The following is a 19,446-nucleotide window of genomic DNA, read 5'->3' as shown; positions in this document are numbered from 1 at the left end:
TTATGACCTATGAAAAATTTCCAACACAATTTAATACCTCTCACAAGCTCGGAAGCATAAAACTATGAAACTTCAGTTTATATTAGTATTAATTCCCAACCTAGAACCAATCTGATACTTGTTACTTATTACAATTTGATTAAAACAATTACAGATTCTATTAATTGATTAACTAGAATTACTAAATCCTAATTAGGTGATCATATGCATGGAAACTCTCGACACGACCCATGACACGAACCGCAACATGACACGAAATAAACGAGTTTGGGTTGAGTTTTTCAATCCGTCAACCCACCAACCCGCTAACTCATTTATTCAACGAGTCATATATCGGTTTCTCAAAAAATATACGGGTTGACCGGCCAGCCCGTTTATAATTTTAATAAAAAGTTTATATATTTTTTAAACGTATTAATAATTATACACTATACTATTTTTAATTTATACTAGGACAGGATATGCGATACCACTGACCATTTGACCTATAGTTCATCGTTTGTTGATTTACATTGTAACATGTTTGGCGTTTGGCCTAAATAGTCTCAGTATCTTACAAACAAAATCAATCTCCCGGTCTCCGCTTTGTGATGAACGATAGAAAACGATATTGATAATCATGTTGATGTTGATAAACTAACTTAAATCATCATGGATATGAACATTGTCGAAGACAAAGCCGAGGTTCTGACTTCTAATAAAGTTTATGTTTACGTTTGGTGAGTTATTTCTAATAACCCACAAACCCAAATTTGACCCACAAACCAACCAACCTGTGAAGCCGTATAAATACGGGGGTTTATGGGTCATATATATGTTTATGTTTCAAACTCGCGAACCTGTGACCTGTATAGTTAAATGGGTCGTGTTCGAGTTAGTATATTTTGACCTTTCAACCTGAACACGACACGAATGCAAGGCCTAGGCGATCAGGCTAAAAAGTATCAAAATCAAACATTCATTAACTGACAAACTGAAAAATCTAGATAGAATCACACAATAAAAACCAGTTCTCATGATTGATTACATGAAATGTATTGATCTGTGCAAAACTGAAGTCTATGGTTTAGTCAGACATGCCTAAAAAAAATCCATAATAGTAAAAAACAGAGATTAAGCTACTAAATCATACTAAACTAAATGTATGAGATGATCCACAACCATCCGATCTTCATAAAGTGATAAAATGTGTTGAAAATCGCCTGTAAACGTCTAGGCTTCAAACTGATCGAATAGGTCAAATTATTATGAAAACTAGTAACTTTTGGATCAAGGAACATGAAAATATCATCGTGTTAAGGGAAAAAATGATCAAATTTTCATTTAAAATCTCCCAAAATCCTGTTTAAAGAAGTACGAGGCTATATCTGACATGAAAACCAAAAGCACCATTGTTTTATGTGGAAAAACACAATCGAATAAACACTTTGAGGTCTTGAAACTTTAAACTAAAGAAAACAACCTTTGACTGATCAATTTGATCATGTTTGTAGAGAAATCATGATTGGGTTTTGTCTTTTTTCACACAAAATACATAATAAGATCCTTCAAAAAAAAACTACTTCCAAGCATTCCTTAACATACTTAATAAGATCCTAGCTCCAATTAGGCTCTAATGCTCAATAAAACTAATCCGAATCTGCTCCAAAAATATCGCCCCACTTAACTTATATGAAAATGACATCATAACATGAACAGTATGGGATTCTGACGAAATACGTGAGCTGGACATTAAGTAAGCTAATGCACATGTAAATGCGTAAATTATGAAGAAAAATGTTATAAAAATTTCCCTAAAAGATGCATAAAATGGCATCTATCAAATCTTCCAAAGCATAAACCTTACTTGTCATCAAGTAATAAAAAAATTAAGCATTATAACCAAGATGGAGAGATGCAGAAGACCTAAAAAGAACTTAGAATAAAAACTAAAATAAAATGGAGGAAAGTAAAAACATGAACTTAAATAAGTAAAACACTTCACTTTTTTTTCATTTTACTTTTTTTTCCACATGATTAGACATTGCATCGAGGAAGCTCTAATGGAATCACTACCTAGGCAACCATCCTAATACCTTCCATCTTTCACAGACTCCCAAATTTAGAAAGAAGCTCGACAGTGTAAAGCAAGTAACCAAGTGTAACTTCTACTTTAACTTTAAACCTTTATTTTCCTTGCAAGTGAAAATATTATATTTCATAATTTTATATCCTCGAGACTAGATAATTAAGAACTAGGATCGAAACATCCTTAAGAACCCGACATGACCAAATCAGCTTTCACCGAAGAAGTCAACCCTCATGTAGCGGTCGGAACTCTATGCTTTCACTTTTTCTAAGAACGAAAAATATCAAAACACACAAGTCTTCACTTGTCAGATTTATCTTTGAGATGACTTTTGATTTATTAAACTTGAGTTTTTGTGTCTTTGTCTTTAGCTTTGAGTTCTTTAATCAACTTTTGCACTTTTTTTTGAAATAGAAAATTACTCCTGTACCAGATTTGACAGTTTATACCCGCACCAAGCTCAGATATAACGATTTTGCTCGCTTCTTCTTTTCTTTGATGGGTGTGTAGATATGACTTAAGGTTCTCTGTTACCATGAGGGTAATGTGTATCAACAAATATGGTCATATTATGTGGGTCCAAACTTGTCGATTAAAGTTCTTTTTAAACATTCAAAAGCAACTGATTCTGAAACTATTGTTACCGCCTATGTAGTGTTTAGGGATGCCATTCTTCTTATTTTTTACAGTCAGTCTCTCAGACCATTGTGCTTTGCAACCCATGGTTATAAGAACTATTACTAAACTTGCTACTATTGATTCCGGTAGCTTCGGACTTTCATTTTCAATATTTACAGAGCTATCCAATGTAAGAATGTCATCAACTCATGTAACTCTTTCTGAAAAAAAAATCTTTTTTTTTTAAATTTTTTGAACTTCTAGCACAAAATAAAAACTAAAATAACTAAAAATAAAATCTTTTAGGTTTTTTTTAAATGCATAAAAAAAATTATGTATTTTTCAAATTTTTATATGAAAATAAAATCCAAAAAGGAAAGTAGAAAATTTTTTATTGAAAAACTGAAAAATTTTAAAATTTTCACAAAAATGAGAAATTTTAACACTAACCCCCTCCCTAAGCTTAGAATGATGCATTGTCTTTAATGCTCAGAGATGATTGAAAAGATCAAAAAATGTCTTCTTAAAATGATTGATAGAAAGATTATCAGAAGGTAAATTAGCAACATTTATTTTAAAGTTCACAACATCACAATCGAATTCCATAGAGATAGTATCAGCAAAAATATCAATTTTGGTTTTAGCATTTTTCAGAAGGTCTTCCCAAAATGATTGAGTTTTTGTCCGACGTGTCCAAATTTCCAATGTCCAAGATGTAAAATTAGCAGGAAAAAAATTAATTCATTCACTTGGACAACAACATCCTCCAATACACCTTTTGGCCATAGTGTTAAGTGATCAGCTGACTGAATGATAGTCCCAATCTTTTATAAAGATCTTAATTTTAATTTTTCAAATGCAGATAATGGGATGAAGTTGAATGAGACACGTAAATCAAGCATTGATTTTGGAAAAGTAATGTGTCCCAATTTAAAAGGAATCGAGAAAAATCTCGGATCTTTGCACTTTCGGAATAGTACAACTAGATTATACTCTTTCAAAATTGGCTTGCTTTGTTTGGGAGTTATTTTCTCTTCATCTCTTTCAGCTCCTTTTTAACCTAAAACTTCTTCACTTTCTTTTTTCAGCCTCCTCTTCTGGTTTAGATTTACTTGGGCCTACATAACTTTTCGCACTTATCAAGGAAATTACACTCACATGAAGTTTTAGATTGTGTTCAGTCTAAGCAAGTATTTCCCCTTGAGACTCCAATCGACCCACAAAAGTGTCAAGTTTAGACACCTGTTATTTTGAATTTTTTTGTACTAGCTCAAGTTTCATTTTGGAACACATGAGCGTAGGTGGCCAGTCTTTTTACTATGTCTTTTAATGCTATGCTAAAGCTGCTAGATTGTTGATTTGAGTTCTATTGAAAATTTTGATTCGGAAACTGCTGTTAATTCTAAAAAATCTACCAAAAACCCGGTAGCTGAAAATTTTACTGCTCTTAGAATCTGGGTCGATTCTGATATTGTTGCCATTGATGAAAATTTTTTGAAAAATTTTGAAGATAGCTTCCGATAGATTTTACTATAGCTATGTCCTCTTGTAATAATGGGCATGTGTCAGTAGGATGGTCTGTCTTCAAGCAGATTCCACACTATTTTTATGTAACTCCTTTTTCTTTCGTCAGCAGCAGAACTGCTTTTTTTAGTTCAAAAATTTGGGTTTCCAAATGATGTGGGCTAACTTCTTTGACTCCTCATGGGGGATCAGCAAGCCACTCTTCTTTGTTCCAATATGTTTTGACTGAATGTCAAGCTTTTCTATCAAGTCCCAAATTTATGTTTGTGTCACATCCCCTAAGGATCCACCACTTGAATCATTTACCAGGCTCCTCTCATGGGAGTCAAACCTTTACAGAAACAATTGTAAAGCTAATAATTGTTTATTCATGTTGTATGAACTTAACAAGTAGCTTTTTGAAGTGCTCCCAATACGTATGCAAAGCTTCTATACTTCCTTGTTTCATACCTTGGTATACCTCTGTCACAAGACCATGTTAAGAGTAAGAATTAAGTTTATGACCTTTAAATCATTGTAATTTTTATTTGAAAATCTAACATATCAATTCCTCATAATTTAAAAATCTATCACATTAACTTATCAAGTCATTACACTTTCAAAATCTAAGCTATGGTGTCACTATACCTTGAGAATCCAAACTTGTTTGAATTTGACTACTAATTATAGCATCGTACTGTCATTTTTTCCATTATGGTGTTATACTTAGTGTTATTACTTATTATAGTTTAGTTTGTATCAACATTTGTTCTAAGAATAATTTTACACATTATTCGTTGTGCTTGCTATTATTCTACCATCAGTGTCAAAGAGATTAGGTTACACTTATGGTTTTTCAAAAAGAAATGATGCATTTCCTATTTTCTTAGGATTTTATGTTATGCATCTAAAGAGGGGCGATTTAATAATATTGTATTTTTGTGATTTAGGAGGATGAGGATTCCTACAAATGGCTATTTTTTATAGATGAAATAGAGCTCTCGCTAGCCAATTGACCATTGACTGATGTGGTCATTTACCCAAGCATCACAACCAAAATTTTATCTAATTTGCAAAAATGTACTTCACCTTTGTAAATTATAGCTTTACGAAACATTTTTGATAATTTTAGTTTTTATTAGGACATTACCATTTTACTTTTTCTTACAAATTTATAATTTTTATTTGAGAAGTTTATTTATCTTTTATACGTGCATTGTAGTTTGAATTATTGCATTTTATTTTGGTTGTAATGTTCAAAGCTATCAGTTTTTATGTTCTTTATATATTTGGTACTGAATTTGAAACATGTATCAAAGGATATGAAGTAAAAGCAAAAATATTATGCCCATTCTTTTAGCAGATATAGAAACAAACCATCCATAAAACGTTCACAAATCAAAAAAATGAAAATGTTGTGAGGGATTAACACAAACAAATGATAGAATTTTCCATTGCTATTAAGATGAACTAAATTGTTGCCATAATGTTTAGTAAATAACGTTCTTTTACCATATTTGAAGACAACTTTTTGGTATCTCTTTTGCTACAACTAAAAGTTCCAATGGGGACTACTTGTCCTAGGGATAATTCAATCATTGATTTTTTGCAAAATATCATCGACGGTTCTTATGTCAGACACACTTCAAAAAGGAGAAATATATTTATTGACAATACATAGTAGAAATATTATCAAAATCATTTGATTCTTCACTCGCACGTAATATCAATCCAACACTTAAATGTAAACAGTTATTGAAAAATACAAACTATAGCACATAATTTATAGTAGTTGACACTCCAACTAATTCTTCATCACGATTAACCAAATGTTGTTTAAACAAGTTTGGCGATGATTGGAAGACATACCTTTTCCAACTGATTAAGTGCCTTTTCATACTCATCAGAATCATCAAGTTGGCTTTCATTAAGAATTTTACTTGCTTTTTCTATGGCGATTTCCATTATTTCCATGTCTTTCTTATGAATCATCTTAGTATTTTTTCCTATTTTCTTGATTTTTCTTTTCACATCGTCAATGTAGCCCTCCAATGCATTACGTACAAAAGTCTTCTTCTTGTACTCCTCGTCTTGTAATTTGTACTTATGAGCATCATCAAGCATTTTTTCGATATCTTGCGTTGTAAGCCTTTCCTTGTAATTGGTAACTATAAGCCCTCTTTTTAGGCCAGTTGTTAACTCTACTCCCGAGCAATTTAAAATACCATTAGCATCAATGGAAAAGGCCACTCTTATCTTTGACTTGCCCTTTGGCGCAGGTGGAACTGCAACATCGAATTTTCCCAACCAATTATTATCTACCGCCCTACTTCTCTCACCCTGATAGATATTGCAACCGATAATCTTTTGGTCATCCTTAATAGTCACATAAGTTTTTTCATTCTTGATTGGTATTGGGGAATTTCTTTTAATTATAACAGACATAGAGCCATCATGTAAATCTGTACCAAGTGACAGAGGCACAACATCTATCAACACTAAGTTCTTAACTCTTTTACCGGTACATCCTGTTAATTTTCCAGCAAGAACTGTTGCACCATATGCAACTGCCTCATCAGCATGGATTTTCTTAGAAAGCTCTTTTCCTTGGAAGAAGTCTTTCAACATTTGTTGTACCTTGGGTATCCTGGTTGACCCACCAACTAATACTACCTCATCTATATCTTTTTTATTCATTTGTGCATCACCCAAACATTTTTCCACCATCTCTATACACTTACTAAAGAAGTCTTCATTAAGCTTTTCAAACTTTGCACGAGATATTCTCATAGAAAAATCAACACCATCATGCAAGCTGTCGATATCAATAGTAGTATCAATAATTGAAGAGAGAACTCTTTTTGCTTTTTCACAAGCTACCCCCAACCGAGATAGTGCTTTTTTATTCACACTGATGTCTATCGTATGCTTTCTCTTGAATTGTTCCACAAAATAGTCAACCATCGTGCTATCAAAGTCCTGACCACCTAAGTGAGTGTCACCGGCAACAGCCTTAACTGTTATCGTACTATTCTTATCAATGGTGACAAGAGAGACATCGAAGGTACCACCACCCAAATCAAAGATAAGCACATTTATTTGACGAGTTATATTATTTCTCATGTCTAATCCATATGCGATTGCTGCCGAGGTTGGCTCATTAATTATCTGTAGAACATTAAGTCCAGCAACATGACCAGCATCCTTTGTTGCTTAGCGTTGGGAATCATCAAAATAAGCTGGTACCGTGATGACTGCATCACGTACAATTTTACCAAGGAATTTCTCTGCAGCTTCTTTCAATTTAATAAGAACCATGGATGAAATCTCCTCTGCAGAAAACTCCTTCTCTTCACCATTGTATGAAACTACAATCTTCGGAATGTTGCTAGTTCCTTTTATGACTTTGAAAGGCCATAACTTAATGTCCTCCTGAAGTTTCGCATCATTGAATCTCCTTCCAATCAATCTTTTTGCATCTGAAAATCCACCAAGTTTATATTAATCATTGAAGAATAGCAATTTTATGAATTCTAAGAGCTTAAAACAAAGGATGAAATGAATTAAAAGGCAAACCATAAATGGTGTTGGTAGGGTTCATAGCAGTCTGGTTCTTAGCACCTTCACCTATTAGGCGTCCGCAATTCGTGAAAGCAACACAAGATGGCATTGTCCTATTTCCTTGATCATTAGATATGATCTCAACTTGGTCATTTTGCCAAACACCCACACAAGAATATGTTGTTCCAAGATCAATACCAATAGCCGCAACAACTTTTCTATTCATGACTGGTAAAACCTGCATTTGAAACATAATGGTTATTCATTTTGATAATTATGCTCATCTAACTCTTCAAAACTATATGTATGTGTGCAAAATAACTACCTTTCAATAATAATAGTAAACAAACAATAATTTCAAAAAATATATGGATGGTTCTTTTATTTATTTATTTTTTTTAGAAGTTATTTAAGTTACTTTCTCAAATAAATGTTATTTAAATTAACAATTTCTATGCATTGTTTAATTAAACACTATTTTTTTCTTAATTTTAAAATTTATGAAAGGCCTCAAACAAACTTGATTATGATAAATGCCCACACATTATAGTCCTAATTTGACTTTTTTCTAGTGGAAAACAAAATTAATAAGATAACGAAGTGTTGTTCAAGTTCAATAAAGACATATTTGCTTCAATTAGTCACGACACATGACTAATAGATAATCACATATTTTTTTATCAAACCTTCTACTTTAATTTGTATTATTAAGCAATTAGTTTACGAATTTCATGTTGCTTTACCTAAATATTGTACATTTATATATATATATATATATATATATATATATATATATATATATATATATATATATATAGAGAGAGAGAGAGAGAGAGAATAGTTCACTTGATATTCTAAAGAAATAGAGATCATGATATTCAACATCAAAAACATATTACATATTAGCCGCTCTAACGCTCCAGCGTGTCGGTAATAGCAGGGTATCCCTAGTAATAAATGAATATATGATAGAGAGGTATGATCATATATGACGACACATGTTTATACACATATGTCAGAACATAAATGATCATATATACATGTCTATTTAGTAACAGATTAAATATTCATATATGATTATGGTAGTTGTTGGTAGAGGAAGTGGTGGTGACAGAGGTAGTGGTGGTATAGGTGTCGGCGGTTGCAGTTGTGAGGTGATTTACTGGTAGAGGTGGTGTTAGTGGTGGTGGCGGCGATGGACGTGATGATGGGGAAGGTGATGAGAGAAAAGGAAAAAGTAGCGCAAAATAATCATTTATGGTTATAACTCTCTCATCGTGGTGATATGTCGCTGCGCTAGTACAGCAAATGAGTAATATATGACTGAGGTTCAATCTCAATATCTTTATATTTTCTAAATCTCAACGGAACACACACACACACAGATATATATATATATATATATATATATATATATATATATATATATATATATATATATATATATATATATATATAGATAGATAGAGAGAGAGAGAGAGGACAGTTCACTTGAGATTCTAAAAAACTAGAGATCTTGATAATTATTATACATGTTTATACATATTTCTTATTTGTCGTACTAATATTGTAGCGTACCGACAGGAAAAGAGTACGCTTAATCACAAATGATTATATAAGAGAGAGATATAAACATATATTATTATATATGTTTATACATACACGCCTAATTATAAATGATTATACATATATGTATCTTTACATAGATTGAGTAATTATATATGATTATGTTGGTTGGTGGCAATGGAGGTGGTGGTGGTGAGGAAGGTTTACAGGGGAAAAAGTAACGGACGACGTTGAATAACAATTTATGATTATAATTTTTCTGTCGCGCCTGTATGCCGAAGCGCAAGAGCGGTAATAAGAAATATGCGACTGAGGCTTAATCTAATGATCTTTATTTTTTTCAGAATCTCAACTGGACCTACTTATATATATATATATATATATATATATATATATATATATATATATATATATATATATATATATATATATATATATATATATATATATATATATATGAAAAAATGAATATATCCTTAAGGGTATATATATGCAATGTAATTGTCTAATGTTCTTATAATTCAACTTCTAACTTGATTTACTTCCATGATTTTCATAAATTTCACACTTATCTTCCTCCTACATAATTTTCATTTTCAACTATAATATATATAGCTGAGTAGTAGTTCAACAATAAGATATAATGTAAAAAGAAGATAATAGTGAAATTTCAAAAATCTTTCAAGTAAATCAAGTTATGAGTTGAAGTTTAAGAACATTATAATGAATATATAAAAAAAACATATTATGGTGGGTTTGGGTACCTAAGTTTATATACCATTAAATGTATATTCACTTTTCCCATATATATATATATATATATATATATATATATATATATATATACATAGCTAGGTTCAAATGTTGAATGACATCTATTGTGCGGACGTGTAGACAATGCTATTCTGTGAAAATGATAAATAAAATATGTCGTTTGATAGTATAAACACTTTGAATCTTACATAATTAAATCCTCTATAAGGTTATTATGCATTTTTTTTTGTTATTCTCATTTTGTCAGTATATTTATTGAGTCGTATTTTGTCAGAATAAAAATGTGTAAAAAACGATGTGTGAGAACAAAAATAAATAAGAATTTATAAGAATGCATGAAAATGATGATATTTTTGTAAGGTTAAACGTATTGACATTACTAAACAAATTATTCTCTTGATTTCTTGGTTAATTATGGTTATATATATATATATATATATATATATATATATATATATATATATATATATATATATATATATATATATATATATATATGGTCAGGATCTTTTTGCGAACTCATATTTTTCAACGAATTTTTTCATTTTTTTAAAGTTACTTAATACATTAAATCGGTCGTATAAAAATGCATTCGAGAAAAAAATCACAAAAAAAAATTGCACATATTAAAAGTACGTATTTTTTACAAATTTTTTTTTTTTACTTCCATGATTTTCATAAATTTCACACTTATCTTCCTCCTACATAATTTTCATTTTCAACTATAATATATATAGCCGAGTAGTAGTTCAACAATAAGATATGATGTAAAAAGAAGATAATAGTGAAATTTCAAAAATCTTTCAAGTAAATCAAGTTATGAGTTGAAATTTAAGAACATTATAATGAATATATAAAAAAAAAACATATTAAGGTGGGTTTGGGTACCTAACTTTATATACCATTAAATGTATATTCACTTTTCCCATATATATATATATATATATATATATATATATATATATATATATATATATATATATATATATATATATATATATATATATATATATAGCTAGGTTCAAATATTGATTGACATCTATTGTGCGGACGTGTAGACAATGCTATTCTGTGAAAATGATAAATAAAATATGTCGTTTGATAGTATAAACACTTTGAATCTTACATAATTAAATCCTCTATAAGGTTATTATGCATTTTTTTTTGTTATTCTCATTTTGTCAGTATATTTATTGAGTCGTATTCTGTCAGAATAAAAATGTGTAAAAAACGATGTGTGAGAACAAAAATAAATAAGAATTTGTAAGAATGCATGAAAATGATGATATTTTTGTAAGGTTAAACGTATTGACATTACTAAACAAATTATTCTCTTGATTTCTTGGTTAATTATGGTTATATATATATATATATATATATATATATATATATATATATATATATATATATATATATATATATATATATATATGGTCAGGATCTTTTTGCGAACTCATATTTTTCAACGAATTTTTTCATTTTTTTAAAGTTACTTAATACATTAAATCGGTCGTATAAAAATGCATTTGAGAAAAAAAATCACAAAAAAAAAATTGCACATATTAAAAGTACGTATTTTTTACAAATTTTTTTTTTTATGTTGCAAATGAACTTCTACAAGACCGACTAATTTCTTAAGTCGGTATTTTATTTTAAATTCATAAGAAAAAATTCGTGGAGTTCGCCGGAGAGTGTTGGTTAGCAGAAAAAAGTTACTTAATACAATATTTGAGTTGAAGACTTGCCGTTTATTTTGAGGTTGATCTCTTGTTCTTGTGTATGTCCTATTTTCCAGCATGTACATTAATCAGAAACACAATAAAGAGTTAGGTTCGTGTCACATAATAATAAGCTTTTAAAAAGCAAAACGCATTAAAGAAACTCGAATCTATTATGATTCGGATTTTGACCTGCTCTTTTGGAGATTTTTTCACAAGAAATTATCCGTAGCTAAAAGGTTCATGGAAAAATATCTCATAAACGATTTATAACAACACTTTGTATTAATCTTACCTTTTCAAATTGAATGTATGAATCCATTCTTCCCCATCCCTTCATCTATATATACATAGCAATTTCAAAGTTATATTTGTTTTCCTTTTGTATTATATTGAATTTTTAAAGACTTGGAATTCGTAGACTTGGAATTCGTTGTATATTATCTGGTTATTAAAAGACTTGATGGGAAATACCCACTTGTTTTATATTAACCATTTGACTTATAATATAGAAGAAATCTTTGTATATTATCCGAGATTATTAAAAGACTTGACGGGAAATACCCACTTGGTTTATATTAACCATTTGATTTATAATATATAGAATTTTTTAAGGGTGAGTAGAACCGAAGAATAAAAAAACAAAAAAAACCGATATATATATATATATATATATATATATATATATATATATATATATATATATATATATATATATATATATATATATATGTTCAGTTATCATGTTTTATAGTTTAAAAATAAATAATATAATGAAATATTATATAATATTGAACGTTGAGTTCTAACACACAATTTTTACTAGAAATGAAGTAAAATTATGTTTATAATCACTCAAAAAATATTGAAAGTCTTATAAGATTTCAATCAAAAGTCAAATATTGAAATTTAATGAAATATAAAATTTGAGATAAGTAAAATTTTATTATTGAAAGTTGTAGATAATTTCGTTAGAAACATTTAGACGAAAACCTCATCGAAATCCGAGTTATAACGAAGAAGTTATGATCAATCGAAGATCCGCGACAAAAGTGGCAAACACTATTTAGCGTAAAAAGTGAGTTTCGATAAACTACTTTTTAGCCTTAGTGATCTAAATGAAAGTTGTAGTATTCGTTAAACCAAGAACTTTCATAAAAAGAACGTCAAAATCTGACTTCGTATGAGGAAATTATGATTTTTCTAAGTTTCGGTATAGCAGTAGACGGCTAAAAAACTCGAAATAAAGATCAAGTGATTTTTAGCTGATGCAACCTAAACGAGAATCGAAGGTCTAGTCAATAATAGTACAATGGTAAAAAGACAGACGAAAACGGACGTCAGATGAAGAAGTTATGAATTTTTAACAGATTTTCCTGTCTCGATTTGTTAAAAATAATAATATTAAAAATAAATTCAAAATTAGCCGACAGAGTCTAAACAAAAGTTGTAGAGCATAACTTCACCTACGTGTGCATATAAAGAATGTCGAAAATGGAGCTTGTATGTGAAAGTTATGGATTTTATAAATTCGGGACACAACATCCGAGAAATCACGAGAACCGAGAAATATCGCATGGCTAGGTTCGGCCACGTTGCCCTTGCTCGTGAGCCTGCTCCGTGTTCAAGTTGATGAGTCATCCGAAGTAGCTACCGACGCGTGTCGCTGAACCCCACACCCGAAGACGCGACCTAGTCCGAGACCGCCACCTGCCCAAGCCTTCGCATCCGACGCTTGGCACCCCCTCGCATGCGACGCGTGTTCTTCTCCTTCCTTCGGAACCGACCACTCGCACCCTATATAAGGGAGGGTGCGAACCCTCCCGGTTTTGGTTGAATTTTTGTTTACTTTTACACCTTGCACCCTCTTTCAAGCCACTTTTAATCCCCCGAAGCCCCGAGAACCTACCGAACACCCGAAGAACGTCCCGAAGTGCCCGAAGACCTCAAGAAATTTATCTTTTTGGTTTGAAGCTCAACCCTCACAAGGCCCGGTTTTCAATAAAGCTCCCTATTTTCATCGAAGAAACTTATTTATTAGAACGAAGTGCTGCCCAAATTACTATTTTAATCTCCGATTATTTCACGATGAGTTCAATATATAGGAACAATTGTATGTTATGTTTTATATGTGGTATGTGCTTTTCCATGTTATTTTCCCATGTTATTATTTCATGCTATTATGATAGCAAAGTTGTACCTTTGACCATGTGATCTGTGAAAGGACTAGTATCACAATGGTATTGGTTTGTAGCCTTTTGCCGTGTAGAGCATGTCTCGTAAGAGAATGACTTCTACCCTTAGGGCATTGGCCGAACGTTAGATAGGGCTAAAAGCCTGAAATCTACCAAAATGTTAATCAGAAATTGTATGTCTTCTGTTCCATTTGGGCTAAAGCTTTATTGATGTATTTCAAGTATTGAAATTCTTATGTCTCATTGATTGTATATCTGTGAATCAAATCATTGATTAATATGGAAAGCTTCTCACATGATTCACATATGCCTTTGTTATTCCTCTTTGCTTCTGCCATATTGATGTATATATGGCATAACGTTATATTATATCTATTATTGAACTCACTAAGCGTCACCGCTTACCCCTCTCAGTGTTTAACAATTGCAGGTAATAGGCATCCAGTATAGTCATATACTGTTGGGAGATCTAGAATAGTTTATACTATTACTTTTTTATTTGAGTTTAAGTATGTATAAAATTATAATATCCTAGGTAGTTTTGTAATATATTAAAACTTAGTTGGTTTGTATCCCATCTTTTGTAATAAGACTATCAATGTAAAATATAATATGTTTATGAATATACATGTAGCATGTTTTGGAGTAACAATGTGTCGAGTATGAAAGGGGTTCTTTCAATCATGGTATCAAAGCGGTAGGTTAAGTGAACGAAATCCCACAGATTGGTATTTAGACTTAAACTATTGGAAGTTCAATATATGAACTGAATCATTGTAAGTATATGGATAAAAACCATAGGAAAGACTTAAGTAAAGTGTTAGGTAATGATAAATCCTAAAATTCTAAAGTACTATGTTACTCCAAATTTTTAGAGCAATGGTTGAAAAAGTGAGTAGTCATACACAAGAAGTGGGTGGAGATCCTCATCATGATGAAGGAGATACTCCAGTATCCCTTCGTGAGGTGCGACTCTTGGATAAACTGTGGCAACCCGAAATTTTTTTGCTTTATACACACAGTCAATCAACTCAACTGAGTGTCAAACTCATTAGTATGGAGTTCTAGCCTGGTTAAAGGTCATTCTAAGGAGTTTTAAGCCTAATACACTTAACGAATAAGTGTTAGAAAGTATCTGCTAAAGCCACAGTACCAAATGCATTCCCTAAACTCCATAAGATGGAGTTTACGGCCGTAAACATGGAGTTTACGGCCGTAAACTCATGTTGGCCGCAAACTCTCACCCATATATATGGAATTTGGTCATTTCTTCTCATTTCTTCATTCCTTGGCCGGATTTTCTTTATTCTCTATCAGCTATCATCCAACCTTCTTCCTTAGATCTTCAAAAGAGTAAGTATTCTATCCCTTGATTAGTTGATACATCTTATTAACTATCTACATACATTGATTTCATCCATGGAAATCATGTTTGTTTAGATCTTCAAGTTTCACCAAGAACACACACTAGTGTTCTTGGCCATTATCAACCATTTCAAGCTTCTAGATCGTAAGTGCTCTTCCCTATACTTTATATCTAGTTAGGACTCATGTTTAGACACTTAAAATCATCAAGAACACAAGATCAAATGGAGTTTACGGCCAGGCCATCTCCCAAGGCCGTAAACCCCTTTTAGGTGGCCATTTGGACCATAAACCCTATAGGATGCAAGGCAAGTGACCCAGAACCCTTCATTGATTATTGAAGGACCTTAAACTTCACTCAAATCCATCATGACAATGAGTTTATGGCCGTAAACCCCTAGGGGCCGTAAACTCATCAAAAGCCTCATTTGAGGTGGTCTTTCTCATACAAGTATAGAACAAAAGTTCCTAAATCATCCCTAGCCTTCAAACTCACTCTTAGCCATGTTTGACTATGAGTTTACGGCCGTAAACTCCCTTGGGACATAAAACCATGGTAGTAAACTCATGTTGGTGTCATCTACCTTCCTTTGTTGAATCACATGTGATTCCAACACTTGGCTAAAGTGTTTCCTAGTCCCGGAAGGTGTTTCCTTTCATACAGTTGCTTATAAACACTATATTCATGCCAATATGTCTCATTATATATTATTTAGGACTTTTTGTGTCTCGGGACTTCATTCGTGGAACTTCTCATCCTTACATGCATAACCGTTTGAATCACCCACATCAGTTGAGTTCATACCCCGTAATGATTCTTTTAACTGTTTTAAATGCTTTTAGGGGGGGGGGGGGAGTACAAGTTGAACACAATGATAATTGTGTAATTATTTGTTATAAACATCGTTCAAGATGTTGCTTATGGCTTCTATATGTAGTCAAAACATTTCAAAAACTATTTTACAGTTATGTTACTTTATAGTTTTGTTATGTTGCTTTATAGTTTAGCAAAACTCCGTTTTTAAAGTATAAACATAACTGGGTAGTAAAATGAGTCTTTTCAATAACAGTTCAAGTAGAATACTAGTAAACTATAATGGGTATAGTTTAGAGAGTTAGTTCATACTAGAAATAGTACACGATAACATAAGAGAACACACAATAAAGAGAAACAAGGAGGAAGATACAATACATGATAACAGAACAAACATAATAAGGTGTTATAGCATGGAACAATTATAGGATCTAACTATACCAATGAATCACTAACGCATTGTTGTAAAGAAAAGGTGATAGTTATATTGGGTATACATGATCATATAATCATAATGTGGATGTTCACGGCTTGCAATCATTGCAGGGGTTGCGTTTGGTTTCCAGAATATTTTGACAGGGAGAGCGTTTAGTATGGGATCTACCCATCACATTATACCTTAACACTCAATTTAAGGCAATTAGTACAATAGTAGTCACTTTATACAATACTACACTACTTATAATTTATAAACGACAAACAGAACAGTCGGGTCTAGTACATACAGTAGAAAGGGACCATAATGCTAACCTTATGATTCCTTAATGTATACATTAAGGGATATATATAAATGGTATCCAACAAATAATAGGATGTGTGCTATCCGCTTTACTTCCTGTTCCTCATTGGGTTGTGGGCTTAGATCAGATTCACCCAACCTATTATCTATTCGATTTTAGTTAATTATATGTTCTGTACACATTAAGTCATCATAAGGGGTACCAGGTATGGGTCAGGTCATAGGACACAAATTCAATGCATAGTTTTCTAGTACGAAGCATACTTTTCAAATCATATCTTTTAGTACACAAAACTAGAAACTTCCCAGTAAAGGGTTTAATCCATTTTATTAAACCAGTAAAGACTTAAAGGACTCTAGGTGATTGACTCTATAATACCTTGGTTTATGCGTCATGGTTATACATCATTAATACCCAATAGCTCGTTGGATGTGTGCCTTCCGCCTTATTTCCTGTTCCTCGTTGGGTTGTGGGCTTAGGGCAGATACACCCAATTAACTATCTATTCGATATTAAATTATGTATAGCCAATATAAACTAAGTGATTATAGAAGTGATTACTGTGGTCACTATTTTACTATAAGAAATAAGGGTTTTCTTAAAGAATATTTTCATAAATTATAAAGGAACTATTACAATTAACTCTATGAGTAACAAACGAATACACCATGGTTATATACATCAAGGACCTAACAAACAATGGGATGTGTGCTATCCACTTTACTTCCTGTTCCTCGTTGGGTTGTGGATTTAGGGCAGATGTGCACAGTGGATTGTTTGTTTACTCCAAGTTGTATATAACTTGTATTCATTTATTACTCATAGAAAGGTTTGTAGAATCATTTTTACGTATTATTCATCTAAGTAGGAAATATAGGATTTTCTAGAGGAACAGACGAACTTTTCTAAAAACAGAACTTAAAACTTACTTCATTTTCCACTACATTTTTCAACAACTTTCTACAACTTGCATACATCACAAAAATCTTATGAACCCACCAGCTTAATTGCTGACAAACTCTTTTAAATAACTTGTATTCTCAGGAACTAGCAGACAGGTACTCGCGCTAGGAATTCAGAAGATGGAGCAGTATAGCTGCATGTCTTGTTTTGTTATTTGTTTTTGTACTCTATGTTTGTGAAACACATACTTTGTAAACACTTTCTTTCTAATAAATGGTTGTTTATTTCTTCGCTTACTATAATGCATGTCTTGTGATACTAAACATGACGTTCTACACCCCCGAACGTTTCCGCCGTTCCGGTTTTGGGGTGTGACATAAACTTACTAGTGCTATTCGGAAAACTCTCGAAGAACACAAGAAGGATCGCGATAAGGGTAAAGAGAAAGCTACTAGAGAATCTTCGATAGATAAGGTGAAGTGTCCTTCATTCAAAGCTTTCAAGAGTAGTGGTGCTACGGAGTTTTAAGGAGTCCTCAATTGTAACACCCGGTTTTTTTGAAAGTGCTCGACTGTGCTTTCGGAGGACAAGGGTATACGAGTAATTTGTTGATTCGATGTTTTATGAGTCTCAAATTTTATTCGAAAGGCTTTAAGGCTTGTGGTGTAGGTAGGAGCGTAGGGTTTCTTGCCACCTTTTCGTGGATATAAAGTTCGTCGGAAACGAACTTGGAACGAAGAAGTTATAGTACTTTGAAGTGGTTGACAGAGTTGATCCCTAAATGGAAAAGCTTGCATTTCAGCCCATGCATGCAAGGTGGCAGCCAGATGAGTACGCCCAACGTAATTTAGGGTACGCCCAACGTAGTGTTGGTTAATGAATCACGAGTGCTGAAGACGTACGCCCAACGTACGTCCAGGATCTCCAAAACCTTAATTTTTATGGTTAGCTCACTATTTAAGCACCTTAAGTCCAAAGGGGGTGCGCCTCCCTTTCATTCTCAGAGTGTTAAACCCTAAATTCGAGTGGTAGGTTTATCCAAGAGTGTTGTGAGCATGGTGAGTGCTTTTGGGTGGTTTTGGTGCATTTTAAGAAGATGGAACTTGTTGCAAAGATGGGGATCAAGGAGGAGCTTGTGGATCTGGGATTTAGGACTCATTCTCAACTTGATAAAGGTATAAAGTTTTGATCTTGATCATTTATCTCCTTAGATCTCTTAGATTGGGTTTTGTGACCAATTTGGTCCAAAGGTTAAAGCTTTGTGGTTTAATCCGATTTCTAGGACTTGGAGTTCCTACTCTCAGTTCTAAATGAGTCCCTAAGGCAGAAAGTTGCCACCGTTGACGTCCTAATGGCTTCATGCATGAGTTAAGACCATTTCCATGGAAGTAGATTGCCATTTTTGGAGTTTGAGCTTATGTGGGTCATGAAAAGCCATCAAGCAAGCAAGTTTATGGTTTAAGACGTCAATAAGGACGTGGATCTATAATTGTAGCTTCTAGAGTAGAGTATTAAGCACTTAATGGGAAAGTTACTTAACAGGGGGATTAGGCTGAGCGTACATGCAGGTACGCCCAACGTACTCACCATTTGGCTTGTACGCTTAGCGTACATAGGAGTA

General features: G+C 32.3%; 2 protein-coding genes across 2 annotated transcripts; both read right to left on the bottom strand.

Annotated features, from left to right (window-relative positions):
- Positions 1-5,878: 5,878 nt before the first annotated feature.
- On the bottom strand, positions 5,879-8,124 carry LOC145070914 (heat shock cognate 70 kDa protein 1-like). The gene is made up of 2 exons (XM_079017869.1): positions 7,766-8,124; positions 5,879-7,668 (listed from the first exon to the last, which is right to left on the bottom strand). The coding sequence occupies exons 1-2, from the start codon at positions 8,001-8,003 to the stop codon at positions 7,403-7,405; spliced, it is 504 nt and encodes a 167-aa protein (XP_078873995.1). The 5' UTR covers positions 8,004-8,124; the 3' UTR covers positions 5,879-7,402.
- On the bottom strand, positions 6,026-7,312 carry LOC145061476 (heat shock cognate 70 kDa protein-like). The gene has a single exon (XM_079008960.1). The coding sequence runs from the start codon at positions 7,310-7,312 to the stop codon at positions 6,026-6,028; it is 1,287 nt and encodes a 428-aa protein (XP_078865086.1).
- Positions 8,125-19,446: the final 11,322 nt, after the last annotated feature.

This window comes from Lactuca serriola, chromosome 1 (assembly GCF_051521515.1).
Source record: "Lactuca serriola cultivar US96UC23 chromosome 1, Lser_US96UC23_V15, whole genome shotgun sequence".
Lineage (NCBI taxonomy): Eukaryota > Viridiplantae > Streptophyta > Magnoliopsida > Asterales > Asteraceae > Lactuca > Lactuca serriola.
This window is presented reverse-complemented; position numbering and strand designations above follow the sequence as displayed.